Source organism: Chionomys nivalis, chromosome 11 (assembly GCF_950005125.1).
Source record: "Chionomys nivalis chromosome 11, mChiNiv1.1, whole genome shotgun sequence".
NCBI classification, from domain to species: Eukaryota; Metazoa; Chordata; class Mammalia; order Rodentia; family Cricetidae; genus Chionomys; species Chionomys nivalis.
In genome coordinates, this window is record NC_080096.1 from 10,975,250 (window position 1) to 10,992,578 (window position 17,329).

The 17,329-nt window shown below is 46.0% G+C and overlaps 1 protein-coding gene across 2 annotated transcripts in view; it reads left to right on the forward strand.

Moving 5' to 3' along the window:
• Positions 1-17,329, forward strand: part of Dnajc16 (DnaJ heat shock protein family (Hsp40) member C16) — a 32,023-nt gene that overhangs the window by 2,629 nt on the left and 12,065 nt on the right. For both annotated transcript variants that reach the window (XM_057784982.1, XM_057784983.1), the window contains 5 exons: positions 4,222-4,288; positions 6,047-6,380; positions 12,039-12,223; positions 14,231-14,335; positions 14,966-15,124. In XM_057784982.1, coding sequence (XP_057640965.1) covers positions 4,222-4,288; positions 6,047-6,380; positions 12,039-12,223; positions 14,231-14,335; positions 14,966-15,124 — 850 coding nt within the window. The remainder of the gene's footprint in view (positions 1-4,221; positions 4,289-6,046; positions 6,381-12,038; positions 12,224-14,230; positions 14,336-14,965; positions 15,125-17,329) is intronic.

The following is a 17,329-nucleotide window of genomic DNA, read 5'->3' on the forward strand; positions in this document are numbered from 1 at the left end:
TGAAATAAACCCTTCCTTCCTCTTGAGAGAAAAAAAAAAGTAATCAAACTGGACATGGTACCCTACACTTATGATCCCAGCACTTGTGAGGCAGAGGCAGGAGCCTCACCCACTCTGAGTTGAGGACAGCCTGGGCTTGCTGGTGAGTTCAAGTCCACTAGAGCAAATGAATCAGGAAAGGGAAGGAACCGACAGTGATGTGATCAGCAGCCATGTGCTGCCCTTCTTGTCGTGTGATATTTATAGTAATTTTGTTGGTTTGGTTTTTCTGAGACAGAGTTTCTCTGTTTTTTAAAAATATTATTTTGAATTCTGTGTATATATCAGAAGAGGCTGCCAAGTACCTGGAGCTGTGAGTTGCTGATGTGGGTGCAGGAACTGAACCCAGGTCCTCTGCCTCTGTGAGAGCAGCAAGTGCTCTTAACCACTGAGCCATCCCTCCAGCCCCATAAAGCAGTTCTTAATAGGTATAAATGCTACAGGAAACATTATACAATTCTGTTCTCTAAATCTCTAAGCTATAAAAAAAGTTTAGAATAAGTACTTTGACCTCCAACTTTAAGAGGAGATTCGAGAACCAAGTGTATTACTTTAAAAAATAAAATAAAATCTTAAAGAGAAAAAAAAATAAAAAAAATAAAAAAAAAAAAGAGAAAAAAAAATCTTAAAGAGAGCTATCAGATTTTTTTTGGGGGGGGGGGGGTAGACAGGGCTCTTTCTATATAGCCTGTCTGGCCTAGAACTTGCTATGTAGACCAGGCTGGCCCTGAACTCATAGGGATACCCTGCCTCCTGAGTGTTATGTGTACTCATGAGAACTATCAGTTTTATATGTTGTTTTCAGGATTATCATTAGCAGAGGAGCAATAAGTGTTAAACTTTCTGGGGCAAACCTCTCTGAGGACAGCTTCAGCCCAGCCCAAGAGGCACAAATGCTAAGCAGCTGCAGAGAGAGTGATAGGCACGGTGTTACTGAGCACCTACTGCATGGTCACCTCCGGGTTCTGTGTGTCATGGCCCCCGTTTGATTAGCCCGAGAAAGAGGTGTTTGAACCCGATAGACAAATGGAAAGGTCAAAGCTCAGAGTTGGTAAGCCTGTATTGCCTTTGGCTTTGTGATCACTTGCCCATCTATCTGTGCATGAGTAAGGTTGAGAAGGTTAGAGCTTTGGCGGGAAGGAGTGTCCAGTTGGGCAGCCACAGAGTTGCCCAAAGCAGATGAGTCTGTAATCAGGCCTGGCTCTGACTGGCAACATTTTCCCTCACTAAACAGATTTAGCTTGATTTTAAACTAGTTGTGGTAAAGGTGGGTCGTTTATAATGTTCTGAACATGCATTTGGGACTATGCTCACATCGTGAGGACTCTAGAATTGGATGCTGAAAGCAAAAGCACGTTGTCCACTAATGCATGGCCTCTTGCCAGCAATTCTCTGCCAAACTGGCTTTTAGTAATATTTCAGGGCCATGCCTGGCTGTACTTAAAGCAAAATTGACAACCTGCGGTTATTTCAGAAATAGCAGCCTCTGGATGGGATGTCTAGCCTTGGCTGGACAGAATGCTGGCCTAAGGATGTGGGACCTCCTGCAAGAATGCCTTGTGCTGTAAAAGGTGTTGTGTCCCTTCTGCTGGAGTCTCTTGGAATAATTCATAGCCGTACAAATGAACAGTGCTGGCTCTGTGCATTGGAATCGTATTTTACCTGAGTGTTTGTGCCGTCCTCCTGTTCTCCGCCGTTTGGGCCCTGGCAGTGTTTTCTCACTTTATTCTGTGTCACCTCTAGATGGTTTCATAGAAACACTGAAGTGGCGTCATGGCCCCACTTCACTCCAGAATAACTTGAGGAAGAGGGAAATGGTTTCATAGCAACACCGAAGGTGGCCTTACAGCCTCATTTGACTTCCAGAAAGATCCTAGGCAGGGGAAATGGTTTCATAGTAACACCAAAAGTGGCCTTATGGCCCCAATTGACTTCCAGAAGGATCCTAGGCAGGGGAAGTGGTTAGCGGTCGACCATATTTTGCCAGGTGCTTTACTAAGTATTTCTTAGACCTCACAAAAATTGTTACTTGCTTGGTGAAACCATGTAAAGTGACTTTTTTTCTGTCAGGAAAACCATATTCTCACCCAAGAATTGTATTATCATGAGCACTTTTATTTGCCATCCGTGTTAGCAGAGTACCAAGGCCCCCCAGGAGAAGCAGATTGGCGGAACATGGTTCTCTCAGCCAAGGCGCATCAATCTGCCTCATTCTTAGCCGAAATTACTTCTTCCCATCGTCATTTTATTCCTTTAGAGGTCACGCTGACAGTCGCTTGAGCCCATGTGCAGGATTGTCTTCACTATGAAACGGAAAGTTTGCCTGGCGTGAGGCAGCTCATGAGTCTGTCTCACTCCCTGAACTCAACAGTGGACAGTGCTCCCCTCAGGCTGAACTTTCCTGCTCCAAGTACTTGCAACTTTGAGAGGTCCCCCGCCTTCAGGAAAGCACTCTCTATCAGTGCAGACTGCCTTCTGAGGGTCTCAGATAACCTCTCCTGTCCAGCTGCCTCCGACACTGCCTCGGCCTCATGCAAAGCCCCCCCCCCTTCCTGCCCTGGACAGCTGCTTGTAGCTCCGTGAGTCTCCTCGAGTCAAGTCATCATTTGCAGGCTCGCACAGCTCTGTCCACTCATCCTCGAACCAGAGTCTGAGCATTAAAAGCCTTTTATTCTGGTCAACCAGAAACATGCTTTGGAGCCCCCATCCCATCCCCTTAAGTCCTGCTGTTTTCCGGTGTGCCTACCTGGCATTGACTTTTTAACCTCAGTGATATTTATGCAAGGACTCAGTGGGTAAGGACAGAGTGGTATCCAAATTCCAGTCACTTGAGCTGGCATTGGCAGCACACACCTTTAATCCCAGCACTTGGGAGGCAGAGGCAGGCGGATCTCTGTGAGTTCCAGACCAGCCTGGTCTACAAGAGCTAGTTCCAGGACAGCCATTGCTGTTATACAGAGAAATCCTGTCTTTATTTATTTTTTTTTTCTATTGTCTCCAAGGGAATGAAATCCTGTCTTTAAAAAAAAAAAAAATTCAAGTCACTTGAAGTTACTTGTTTTTAGAGTAGAATACGGGATATAAGCCTGGCGGTGGTGGCTCATGCCTTTGAATCCCAGCACTCAGGAGGCAGAGACAGGTGGATCTCTGTGAGTTTGAGGCTAGCATGATCTACAGAGTGAGTTCCAGGACAGCCAGGACTGTTTCACAGAGAAACCCTTGTTTCGAAATAAGAAAAAGAAAGAAAGGAAGGAAAGAAAAGAAAAGGAAAGGAAAAAGAAGAATATGGGGTGTAAAGCACTCAGGCAGTCCTGCTCGAATACGCTGATTGAACTGTAGATGATTTATTCAGTGCTTTTGATGTGTTCTCAGTCTTTTCCACTTCCCTGTGAGTTGTTTTTCTTCTCAGAATGTTTGCTAGAAGAAATTTCTTTTTTTTTAAGTGTTTTCTTTTCTTTTATTTATTTATTTATTTATTCTCTATACAATATTCTGTCTACATGTATGCCTGAGGTCCAAAAGAGGGCGCCAGACCTCTTTACAGATGGTTGTGAGCCACCATGTGGTTGCTGGGAATTGAACTCAGGACCTTTGGAAGAGCAGGCAATGCTCTTAACCACTGAGCCATCTCTCCAGCCCTAGAAGAAATTTCTTAAGACTAGTGGATGTGATTATATAAAGAGTGAATGGGTCCAGGCTTGGTGGCTCACGCTCTTAATTCCAGTACTTGGTGGGGGTGGGGGAGCAGAAGCAGGTAATCTCAGTGAATTTGAGGTCAGCTTGGTCCACCAAGAGAGTTCCAGGACTGCTAGGGCTACATAGAGGAACCCTGTCTCAAAACAACAGCAAAGAATAAATGGGGCTGGGTGTGGTCCAACAGGCCTGTGATCCCTGCTCTCACAGTGCTGAGGGATGAGGATGAGGGTGCAGATGTGTTTCCTCAAGAGCATGCTGCGATGCTCTCTGGCGCTTTGAAAGTGTGCCCAGCTGGAGCATCTTGAGAGGAAATTGCCTGAGTTAAAGTTGCATTTTTTATGCTCATGTGAAGCAACTGATTGTTTCTCCATTAGGAAGCAGTGTTAAGCAAACCACCTCCCCCTCGCTAGTGATATGAGCTGTGTATATAAGGTGATAAAATGATCGTGTGTGAACAGTTCTCACTGTCTGCCGTCTGTGTTTCAGGCATCCTGACAAAAACAAAGACCCTGGCGCTGAGGACAAGTTCATTCAGATCAGCAAGGCCTATGAGGTATGGTGTCAGACACTCCATTGCCTCCATTAGTGCCTAAAAATGGAGTGGAGGGACTGGAGGGGATGGCTCAGCATCTCAACCATGTAAGCAGGAGGTCCAAAGTTTGCATCTGCAGAACCCACACAAAGGCCTGATGGGCTTAGCAGGCCATCTGCAGTTTCAGTGCTCAGAAGGCTGAGAAAGGATCCCCAGGGCAGCTGGCCAGCTAGGCTCGCCTATGCTGAGAGCTCTGGGTTCAGTTGAGAGACTGAGTGAATAAGGCAGAGAAGGGCATCAGCTTTGGCCTTCCTCAGCCCATGTGTGCACACACATGCAAACAGAAATGCAAACACATACACAGAACGAAACAAAAGGAACACAGGTAGGGCATGTTCCCCATATCTGATCCGGTCTCCTCGTGATAGAGAAAGTGGCTTTGTCCCCCGCCCACCACCACCATGTTGAAGCAGGTGCCTGAACATTTCAGCCCCTGGAAAACCTGACCCACTTTGAAAGCTTTAATTAGAATTGTGCAATTACTCAGGATAGATGTCTGCTATGATTGCAGAGTCACACACCAGTTTGCCTGGTTACACAAGGTTACAAAGAACTTTAAAACACACGATTTTTGGTAAGTCTCCAACATGTCACCTTAAATAACATGGCCTAGAATACATGTAAACAGTGAGTCTCAGGCCACCTGATTTGTTGGGTAATGTGCTCTAGCCAATAGTGCTTAGGCTGCCTCATCATCCTAAAACATTAGCAGATTGGAGTCTTCAAAGTTAGGTTTCAGTAAAACAAAGTCAGTGGTAAAATGGCTCGGTGGGTAAGGATACCTGCTACCAAGCCCAAAGACCTGTGTTCAATCCCCGGGACCCCAGTGCTTGAAAGAAAGAACTGACTCCTGCAAGTTGCCCTCTGACCTCCACACTGTGTCCTAGCAGGCATTAGATAAGCGCAAATGCAAAAAGCTGAAGTCAGTTCATGCATGAAGCCCTGGACTCTGCTCTTTGGTTACATTTTAGTTGTCAAGCATACCATACCTTGGTCCAGATGACTTTAACTGCAAGGATACAGCCAGGGTAATATTCTGTGATGGATCCTGGTGACGTCATTGTCGGATCTTATTTGTTACTTCTTTACTAGTACTTACTGAGATTGGCGGCCTTAATATCAGCATGAGTGTGGAGAGCTCAACAAATGAAATTTGAGGTTCTAATGTTTCTGTTCGGAGGTTTTATGTATGTGTGGTTTGTATTTTGTGAGCTTACATGTGTGACAGCATTCATGTAGTACCCAGAGGAAAGCTTGTATGAGTTGGCTCTCCAGCCATGTGGGTTCTAGGGATAGTAAGGTCATAATCTCTCTCCTTCCCTCCCGTGCCTCCTTGCTGGAGGTTGAACCCAGCATCACTGTTATACATTTATTAGAAATGTACTTCTGGCCAGGCGATGGTGGCACACACCTTTATTTCCAGCACTTGTGAGTTCGAGGCCAGCCTGGTCTTCAGAGTGAGTTCCAGGACAGCCAGGACTGCTACACAGAGAAACCCTGTCTTGAAAAAAAAAAAAATAGAAATGTACTTCTTCTGTCTTTCAGGCTGCTTATAGAGAAGTCACAGGGGCTGGGGTGTGGCTCAGCATAAAGGGTTTGCTAAGTGTGCCCAAGGCCTGACTTCAGTCAGGCCTCAGTCCTGAAGGAAGAGAAGAGAAAGGAAAGTACTTTGATAAACCACTTCCTCCTTTAGACTCCTTGTCATCTTCTTGCTTATAGATTCTCTCCAATGAGGAGAAGAGGACGAACTACGACCACTATGGTGACGCTGGTGAGAACCAGGGCTACCAGAAGCAGCAGCGCGAGTATCGCTTCCGCCACTTCCATGAGAACTTTTATTTCGATGAGTCATTTTTCCACTTCCCTTTCAATTCGGAGCGGCGGGACTCCATTGATGAGAAGTACTTGTTGCACTTTTCACACTACGTGAATGAAGTGGTTCCCGATAGCTTCAAGAAACCCTACCTCATTAAGATTACCTCGGATTGGTGCTTTAGCTGTATCCATATCGAGCCTGTCTGGAAAGAAGTGGTCCAGGAATTGGAAGGACTGGGTAAGCCGTTTCCTCATTAGGATACGTTTATACAGGAGGTGACGCTTGTCATGCTTTTTTTTTCATTTTAAGACTTATGTGTTTTGTATATATGAGTGTTCACCCACATGTACGTGTCTGCATTACATGCATGCAGTGCACATGAAGACCAAAAGAGGGTGTTAAATCCCCTGGAACTGGAGTTAGAGGTGGTTGTGAGCTGCCCTGTGTGCACTGGGAACTGAAGCCAGGTCCTCTGCAAGAACAGCCAGTGCCCTTAACTACAGAGCCATCTCCCCGCCCACCATTCTTAAATTTGGTGGGCTGTTGGAGAAAGGGAACAATCGGTGTACTTTCTTTTCCCAAGTCCAGAATGATTGATTTTTGAGGGATGTTTATGGAGAGGGAGATGTAGAAACTACTTTTCATTTATTTATTTATTTATTTATTTATTTATTTATTTATTTATTTATTTGATTTTTTCAAGACAGGGTTTCTCTGAAGCTTTGGAGCCTGTCCTGGAGCTAGCTCTTGTAGACCAGGCTGGCCTCGAACTCACAAAGATCTGCCTGCCTCTGCCTCCCTAGTGCTGGAATTAAAGGTGTGCGCCACCACCGCCCGGCCATTCTTTTTTATTTTTTAAATGTGTATGAATGTTTTGCCTCTACATATTTCTGTTCCCCACTTGGATACCTGGTCCCTGAAGAAACCAGAAGAGGGTGTCAGAGCCCCTGGAACTTCAGTTACAGAAGGTTGTGAGCCTTCATGTGGGTGCTTACCATTTGCAGCAATGGAGCGATGGAATCAAGCCCAGGTTCTCTGCAAGAGCATCAACACTCTTACCCACCAAGCCATGTCTCCAATCTCTGATTTCCTGAAGGCATACACCACTATGCCAGACTCTTTTTATTATTATTATTATTGTTATTATTGTTATTGTTATTGTTGTTGTTGTTATTTGGGCAGCAGAGGAGAAGGCTGGTGCTGTGGTGCTCATAGGAAGGTCAAAGGACAACTTTGAACAGTCAGTTCTCTCTACCTTTATGTGGACCCCTAGGATTGAACTCAAGTTGGCAGTGTTACATAGCAAGCACCTTTATTACTCAGCCATCTTGCTGGCCCACCACTGTCCTTTGCCTGATTGATTTAAAGCTTTATCTACGTAGTATCCAAGTCTCTCATTAGAAAGGGCAACTAGCTGAATGTCTCCACCCTAGCGCAGGGGTTGATAATAAAACCAAGCTAATTTCCGGCCCATAAGCTCAGGAACCAGGAGCTAGGGACTGCTCAGAGCAGTCCTTACAGTGGCGAGGATCACTTATGTGAGGTCCGAAAAGAAAAAAAAAGACAGAAAATCCGAACAGTGTGAAAGGACCACTCTAAGTGGCCCGAAAAGAGAAAACAAAAAACAAAAAAATCTGAACAGCGCAAAGATCACTCCGAGTGGTCTGGTCACGTTTTTAGCTATGGGAAGCAACCAGAGGTGAATGTGAGCGAAAGCTGACTTGGAGAAGGGAACCTTACCATTTGCAGAGATGGAGCAGGCAGAAAATGTTGGAAAGTGGACGTGTCCTCAGCCGGCCCGCCCATGGGTGGGAGAGAGCCCGGGCAAGTCACACCAATGTTATTCTTTTTTTTTTTTTTGGTTTTTTTTTTTTTTTTTTGGTTTTTCGAGACAGGGTTTCTCTGTGGCTGTGGAGCCTGTCCTGGAACTAGCTCTGTAGACCAGGCTGGTCTCGAACTCACAGAGATCCGCCTGCCTCTGCCTCCCAAGTGCTGGGATTAAAGGCGTGCGCCACCACTGCCCGGCCAATGTTATTCTTTTTTAAGATGCGGTGTGGGCTCCCACAGCGTGTCCCACAAGGGGCCCAAGGTCTGGATGGGTCCTGCTTGCAGGGGGTGGGGTGGGGTGGGCGGGGCTTGTCTCTTAAAGGGACAGGGTACCCAGGTGACAGGCCAGGCCAGCAGATTATAACATTCAATATGCTCGGGACCCTGGATGCAGTCGCTTGGAACCACTGTGCTGGAAACAGCTATAGAGAAAGAGAAACTAAGTGGGATTCAAGGAATGCTGGAAGGGGTGGGGGACGACACACGGACACAACAGAGCCTTAATATGGGCTGATGTAAACCTTCTGAGAAGGACTTGAAGTCAATGAAGGTGTTAGCTACAGAGACACCAGTGGGCCAGGGCCAGGGGCAAGACCCCCCCAGAACTGGAGCATCCTTGATTAGTCTGGGCTGGAGCAAGCTGAGAATGAGGAGGAGGAAATAAAGGAGATGGGACCAGGGACCATATCATGAGTCCATTGTCCTTTTGTAGACCGTGGTTTGATTCCAAGTAGAGGGAATAGGTCTTTGCAGGGTTTGGACAGAGGCGTGGTGTGATTCACGTAAAAGGAACAATCTGGTGATTATGTTAAGAACAGGAAAGATCACTTTGGAGGCCATTGTAGCTGCCAACCAAGAGGGATGAGGAAGCTGTGTGCTGTGGTGCACACCTGTGATCCATGCACCTGGGAAGCCAGAGGCAAGAAGATACGGTGTTCGGGTCAGCCTTGGCTACAAAGTGAGGTGGGAAGATAGGGTGTTCGGGTCAGCCTTGGCTACAAAGTGAGGTGGGAAGAGGGGTAGAGGAATGCTGCCTTGGCATCTTCTGAAGAGACCCAGGAAGCTGGCTGGAAGATTCGCTGTGGGTGTAAGGGATGAGAAGGTGGCTGTGTGGTGGGAGGAATGGAGCTCCGTGTTTGCAGTGGTGGAGGCAGTGGTGGAGCTCTGTGGAGGAGACCAGGAGTTCAGTTTCAGGTGTTTGACACTCAAGTCTCCCAGACACCCCAAAAATGTCTCCTTACTGCCTGTTAATCTTGCACTTAGAGTAGCTGGCCCCTCAGATAAATGGTTAAATGAAAGAACCAGAGAAGACAGGTGTGAAGCGAAACAAGTGTCAGGTGGAAAAGGTTACCCCGCATACGCCTTATTGTTGCCGTTCGCCTATTTGGTTGTCTTTTTTCTTATTTTGTAGGTGTATTTGTGTCTAACTTGTGTATGTGAAATGCCAGAGCATGTGTGGAGTGGGCAGAGAACAAATTCTGGAAATCAGTTCTTGCTCCACACCTTGTCTTAAGGCAAGGTCTCCCTTGGTTCCACCATGCTGTGCTCCAGGATAGCTGGCCCACGGGGGTCTTGCTGACTACCAACTACCACTTCCAGTACTTTCCCTAGGTGCTGCAGATCTGTTTTTTTTGTTTTTTTTTTGTTTTTTTTTGTTTTTGGTTTTTCGAGACAGGGTTTCTCTGTGGTTTTGGAGCCTGTCCTGGAACTAGCTCTTGTAGACCAGGCTGGTCTCGAACTCACAGAGATCCGCCTGCCTCTACCTCCCAAGTGCTGGGATTAAAGGCGTGCGCCACCACCGCCCGGCTGGTGCTGCAGATCTGAACTCGTCACTAGGCTTATGTGGCAAGCTTTATTACCCACCAAGCCATCTCTTGGCGCCTTCTTTCACTTGATAAAGAGTTTGTAGCCATGCTGGTGACACACACCTTTAGTTCCAGCATTCAGGAGGCAGAGACAGGGAGGTCAATTTGAGGCCAGTCTGGTCTACATAAAAAATTTTAGGCCAGCTAAGGCTGCATAGTAAGGCCCTGTCTCAAAAAAAAAAAAAGGAAAAGAAAAAAAATTGAAAAATTGTATTCTTAGAATTCTTTCAAATTATTATCTTATATTAATAGGTATTTTTCCTGCATGTGTATCTGGGTTTTATTTTTTATTTATTTGAAAAAGGTTGTCAAGGTTTGAATAAGAAGGTCACACATTGCCAGACAATGGTGGTGCACGCCATTAATCCTAGCACTCGGGAAGCAGAGGCAGGCAGAACTCTGCAAGTTTGAGGCCAGCATGGTCTACAGAGCTAGTACCACCACAGCTAAGGCTACACAAAGAAACCCTATTTCAAAAAAAAGAATGCCACCATAGGCTTATATATTTGAATACTTAGTCATCAAGGAGTGACAATACTTGAGAAGGATTATTAGAAGTGGCCTTGCTGGAGTAGGCGTGACCTTGTTGGACTAAGTGTGTCACTTGTGGGTGGAGATTTCAAAAGGTCAACTCCAGCCCAGGGGCTCTCTTCCTGCTGTCCGGGGATCCAAATGTAAAACTCTCAACCGCTTCTCCAGCACCATGTCTGCTTGCATGCTGCCATGCTCCCTGCCATGACTATATTGAACTAAACCTCTGCACTGTAAGCCAGCCCCAGTTAAATACTTCCCTTGTATAGGAGTTGCTGTGTCGTGGTGTCTCTCCACAGCAACCTAACAGTAACTGAGATGCAGGGTCTTTCTCTATAGTCTTGGCTGGCATGGAACTTGACATGTAGACCAGGGTAGCCTCAGACTCAGTGCTGGGATTAAAGGTGTGTGCCATCACACACAGCCCAGTGTGTACATCTATGCACCACATGTGTACCTGGTGTCTGAGGAGGCCAGAGAGGGTGTCTGGTCCTCTGGAACTGGAATGATAGACAGCTATGAGTCACATGTGGATGCTGGGAATTGAACCTAGTTCCCAATGCAGCCAGTGCTCTTAACTTCTGAACCATCTCTCCAGCCCACAAATCTGTATTTCTTTTTTTTTTTTTTTTTAAGATTTATTTACTTATTATGTATACAATGTTCTGTCTGTATGTATGCCTGCAGGCCAGAAGAGGGCACCAGATCTCACTACAGATGGCTGTGAGCCACCATGTGGTTGCTGGGAATTGAACTCAGGACCTCTGGAAGAGCAGCCAGTGCTCTTAACCTCTGAGCCATCTCCCAGCCCAAGAATCAGTATTTCTTAAATCGTTCCTAATTGTGTTGGAGGGGATACACATGCAACAGCAAAGATGTGGAGGTCAGAGACAGCACTGTGGAGGTGGTTAAGTAATGTGTATAAAAGGGAAATGTATTCCCAGCAGTAAGAAGATGTGCCCTTCCAGCACTCGGGAGGCAGAGGCATGAGCTCGAGACCAGCCTGGTCTGCAGAGCTAGTTCCAGGACAGGCTCCAAAGCCGCAGAGAAACGCTGTCTCGAAAAACCAAAAAAAAAAAAAAAAAAAAGAAGATGTGCCTTCTCCTGTTGATAAGTCATAGGCCATGGTGCTGGGTGGGACACTGTAGCTGAGTCATTAGCCACTTAGCTTGTTCATACATGTTTGTTTATGGGTAGGAACATGGTGTACCAATTCTTCTCTCTCTCTTACATTTACATTTACTTATTTAGTAAGTGTGCATGCATGTGTGCGTGCGTGTGTATGTGCCAAGTGTTCAAAGGTCAGAGAGCAACCTGCCAGAGTCAATTCTCCTTTTATCTTGTGGGTTCCAGGGATGGACCTCAGGCTTGGCAGCAAGCTCCTTTATTCCCTGATCCATCTCTCTGGCCCTCTTTTTTTTCTTTTAAAGCATTTTCTCATGACCTGTTCCCAAAATTAGAAAAAACAAGCTTAAAAGATGTTCTGGTTTGCAACTGTTTATAAATATTACCAGATTGTTCTATAGAAAAACTGACCAATCTAGAATTCTAACAGTAAAAGAATGCTGAACAAGCTATCAGAAAATTATCTACTCCAACCCAGTTGGGTTTCACTTCCCACTGTAGAGGACTCTTCTCGGAAGACTTCATGAAACTCTTGCATGCTTTTCAGGTGTGGGGATTGGTGTCGTCCATGCTGGCTATGAAAGACGCCTGGCCCATCACCTGGGAGCACACAGCACACCCTCCATCCTAGGAATCATCAATGGGAAAATCTCCTTCTTCCACAATGCAGTGGTTCATGAGAACCTGCGGCAGTTCGTGGAGAGTCTTCTTCCAGGGAACTTGGTGGAGAAGGTGAGTGTCTGCTGAGAACGGGCTGCCAGCCGGAACCTCCCGGTCTTCACTCTGGACAACCAGGCATTTACCGTTTCCTAATCATATTGATAAAACCCGGGAGACTGAAGGCTAAAGCAGGGCTACAGAGCTGGAGAAAGGTCACTCTATTAATAACCAGCTCACAAGTGTTATCCCAGGAGCCTGATCTCATGCCAGGGTCATGTTTCCTAAACAACAACACAGTTAGATCGCATGATAAGATTTATGGCTCAGCCGGGCGGTGGTGGCGCACGCCTTTAATCCCAGCACTCGGGAGGCAGAGGCAGGCGGATCTCTGTGAGTTCGAGACCAGCCTGGTCTACAAGAGCTAGTTCCAGGACAGGCTCCAAAACCACAGAGAAACCCTGTCTCGAAAAACCAAAAAAAAAAAAAAAAAAAAAAAAAAAAAAGATTTATGGCTCATGCATTTGTTCATGTGTGTGTATTTGTTCTGTAAAAATACTCAAATCAGATTTCATTGAGAAAAGATGAATTACATTTGCTTTTTATATATTTAAGGATCACAGCTACCAAAACTACCAGACTCATTAAGCCAAATATTACTTCTGGAACTTTAGAAGCTGCTGAGGAACCAGTGGTGGTGTCTTGCACCTTTAATCTCAGCACTTGGGAGGCAGAGGCAGGTGGCTCTGAGTTTAAGGCCATCCTGATCTATATAGCAACTCTGAGTTTGAGACTAGCTTGGTCTACATAGCGAGTTCCAGGACAAGTTTTCTGCATAGAGAAAAAAAACAAAACAAGAAGTAAAATCTCAGTGAGAGCCAGAGCCAGCTCAGAAGGCAAAGGTGCTCGCTGTACCTGAGTTGATGCCTGAGAACCCACTTGGTGAAGGAGAGAACCCGCTCCTGCAGGTTGTCCTCTGACCAACGCATGCATGCATAGCTCATGTACCTACATGTACACAAGGTAATTAAGTGTAATTTTGTTGTTGTTGTTGTTGTTGTTATTTGAAACTTGGGTCCTGTAGAGCTGCAAGCATCTCTCTCTAGCCATTTTTACAGGGCCGTGCTACATGCCTTCTGTAGGAGTACAACTCTGAAGGGCTGATGGTAATCAATCCCCAATGGTAGAAGAACCAAGTCACCCTGTAATGAAACAGAGACAAGACTCGGGTATAGCTGAATGGTAGAGCACTCACCTAGCCTGCGGAGGCTGTAGGTTCAATCCTCAGTACTCCTCCCAAAACAAACAGAAAAGGAACCAACTCCAGAAGTGATTATGATATGGTCAGTATTCTGTCACTCAATGTGGTTATTGTAATCTGTAAGAGTTTATAAACAGACGGTAGCTATATCTCCATTTTCTAGTGGTTTTGTCTAATTAAGACAAAACAGTTTAGTGACAAAGACAGGCAGATCTCTGTAAGTTCGAGGCCAGTGCGGTCTACATAGCAAGTTCTAGAACAGTCGGGGCTAGATAGACGCTGTCTCAAAAAGAAAAGATGATTAGTTATCTGTATTTTTTTTTTTTTTTTTTTTTTTGGTTTTTCGAGACAGGGTTTCTCTGTGGCTTTGGAGCCTGTCCTGGAACTAGCTCTGTAGACCAGGCTGGTCTCAAACTCACAGAGATCCGCCTGCCTCTGCCTCCCGAGTGCTGGGATTAAAGGCATGTGCCACCATCGCCCGGCTTGTATTTTTTTTTTTTTAATAAACAACCTCTTTATACGTATTTAATTGGTCTCCTGACAGCATTATAATACAGTTGTTAAGAATTAAGTTTTGGGGCCATATAATTGCCTCAGCAGTTAAGAGCCCTGGCTACTCTTCCAGAGGACCTGAATTCGGTTCCTAGCACCCACATGGCAACTAATACCCATTGGACCTCTGGTTCCAGGGTGTCCACTTCTGACCTTTGTGAGCACCAGATCTGTGTGTGGTACACATACATACATATAGGCAAAACATTTATATACAAAAGAAAAATAAATCTTAAATATTGCAACTAACCTTCTATTTCCAATTTAAGGTTACAAATAAAAATTATGTGCGATTCCTCTCTGGCTGGCAGCAGGAGAATAAGCCTCACGCCCTCCTGTTCGGCCAGACGCCGGCGGTGCCACTAATGTACAAGGTACTCCCCTACCTCGTGTTCCTGTCTGGGATTCGTAGCCCGTTGCCTGCTTGTCTTTTGTATAATTACATATGGAGCATCTCTAATTTAAGAATCCCAAATCAGAAACTCTTGAACATCAACTCGATGTCACCCACATGCAGGAAATTCCACCCCCAACCTCATGTGGCAGGTCATAGTCAAAACAAAAGCCCACAATTACCTTCATGCTGGGTGGATAAGATATGTGTAGAGCATACAGACTGTTTTATGTTTAAGTTTGGTGCTGTCCCCAAGAATACTTCATTATGGATATGCTAGTGTTTCAAACTGGATAAGTCTGGACCATTTCTGATCACAAGTGTTTCAGATAAGGCTGCTCAGCCTGTGGTAGTTTATAGACACACACACACAGGCAAGATTTCAGCATAATGATTATTTTATCTCTTGAGGAAATGAGTTGTGTTTATCTTTGCTCGGTTTTTGTGCATAGAATAAATACCTGAAGTGAATGTTTGAGGCTGAGAAAGACCTCGCGAGGATCCATGTGCTGACAGCTCATCCCCGCCATTGCCATACCCAGGGCCCACTTGCTCTAGAAGCTGGATGCCTCACCGTCCACTCATTCCCTTCCTTCCTGTGCCCTCACAGTTGACGGCTTTTGCGTACAAAGATTATGTGTCGTTCGGTTACGTGTACATGGGCTTGAGAGGTGTGGAAGACATGACCAGGCAGTACAACATCAATGTCTATGCCCCTGCCGTGCTGATCTTTAAAGAGCACATCAACAAGCCCGCTGATGTCATCCAGGTGTGTGAGAACCCCCCTCCTGTCAAGACCGCCTTCATCGCACCTCAGCCTAGTGTGAACAAGCTTTATAGTCCCAGCAGGGAAGGATCATTCTCAACTACATAAGTCTGAGCTAGCCTGAGCTACAATGAGACTTTGTCTCAAAGAAAGAGGAGGGAAAGGGAAGGGGTGGGTGGAAGTGTTCCCTGCCTGGCCTGGCCGCCTGAGTTCTCCCCTGGGTCCCGTGTGGTGGAAGGAGAAAACCAACTCCTAGAGGTCATCCTTTGACCTCTGCATGTGCTCAGGCACACCCAGGCACTGCACTCAGGAATAAATCAGAGAAAGACAAAATTGAACAAAGCGGCGGAGAAAAGGAGGAACTTGTTTGCTATTTTATTGTACTGATGTACTAAATTTTGCTGGTTATTTTATATGTCACAGTGATGTTTGGATTTAAAAAAATTATTTTATCTCAGATGGCATATACCTGGAATTGCAGTGCTCTGAAGGCTAAGGCAGGGGAATTGCTGGTTTGAGAGAAAAGGTGTTTGTTGGTTTGGGGGGTTTTATATTTTTTTTATTTATTTATTTTTGTTTTTCGAGACAGGGTTTCTCTGTGGTTTTTTTTTTTGGTTTTTCAAGACAGGGTTTCTCTGTGGTTTTGGAGCCTGTCCTGGAACTAGCTCTTGTAGACCAGGCTGGTCTCGAACTCACAGAGATCCGCCTGCCTCTGCTTCCCAAGTGCTGGGATTAAAGGCATGCACCATTACCGCCCACCTTAAAAGAGTGTGTTTTATTTGCTCACCACACATTCTCTTGCCTGTCTGCTGTGTGGTGAATGTGGTGCTGGCTGGGCATCTGGAGCTGTTAAACTCTACCTAATGCGCTTCAGTCGGGGTGGACAGACCTAAAGGCCATCTCCAGTCTTGTAGAATAGCAGTGTGCCACACTGGAAATCAGGAAGGTCGCTCTGTGGGGCAGACCCAGATGGGAAATGGCTGATAGGCACCGAAGAGAACGAGTTCGTCTTAGGTATGCTGAATTAGAGCTGCCTATAGCAAAGACTGGCAGAGCTGACCCAGGTGGACAGGGACAGATTAGGAAACACAGGAGAAAGCTGGGCAGGATGACAGTGTTTAAAATCTCAGCACTTTGGAGGTGGAGAAAATGAGAATTCAGAGCTAACGTAGGCGGCAGTAGAAGGGTGCTATTGCAGTAGCTTAGGTAGCTTGTTAGGTGCTTGCCTGGCAGACACAGAGCCCCAGATGGGACCCCAGCACTGTAGAGGCCAGGCAGGGTAGTGCTGGCCCGTGATCCCAGCACTCAGGAGGTAGAAGCGAGCAGGAGGAAGTTCAAGGACATCCTCACCTAAGGAATTCCAGGCCAGCCTGAGTTACTTAACACCCATCTCAAAATTCTTTAAAGAGGTAGGAGGACGCCTGGCGGTGGTGGCGCACGCCTTTAATCCCAGCACTTGGGAGGCAGAGGCAGGCGGATCTCTGTGAGTTCGAGACCAGCCTGGTCTACAAGAGCTAGTTCCAGGACAGGCTCCAAAACCACAGAGAAACCCTGTCTCGGAAAAAAAAAAGAAAAAAAAAGAGGTAGGAGGGCAACAGATACAGCATGGAAGGTTGTGAGTGTGTCAGTGAGTGGTTGGTTTTTGAAGATTAAAACCTTTTTTAAATTTACATTTATTTATTTTTGTGTATCTGTTCACACTCATGTATGTATGGAGGTAAGAGGACAGCTTGTGGAAGTCAGTTCTTTCCTTCCACCCTGTGGGTTTGGGGAATCAAACTCAGTTCTTACGTAAGGCTTGGCAGCAAGCCCCCTTACCCACTGAGCCCTCTCACTGGCCCAGAATCTACCTGTCAGTTCACCCTTCTTCATCCTTGTGAGACAGCATCTGTTACACTTTCTCTCTGCTGATAGAAGGAACACAGTTGGTTCTCAGTTGACTTTGTGTCATCCGGCAGCTCTGCAAATGTGTCGGTAGTCAGTCATTCATCTGTCGTTAGCGTTTGCTAGGTACACTGTGGTCATCTGAGGCTGGTGGCGGTTTCGCTGCTCCTGTGTTGTGTCTGTCTTCTAAACCACACGACAGAGTGATCAGTGTGCAGTTTTGTGGTCTGCCTCTTCATTCTTAGTAAGTGTGCAGAGGGCTGGGATGTCACTGAGTGGGAGCAGTTTCCTAGAGCACACGAAGCCCGTCACCCGTCCTGGCAC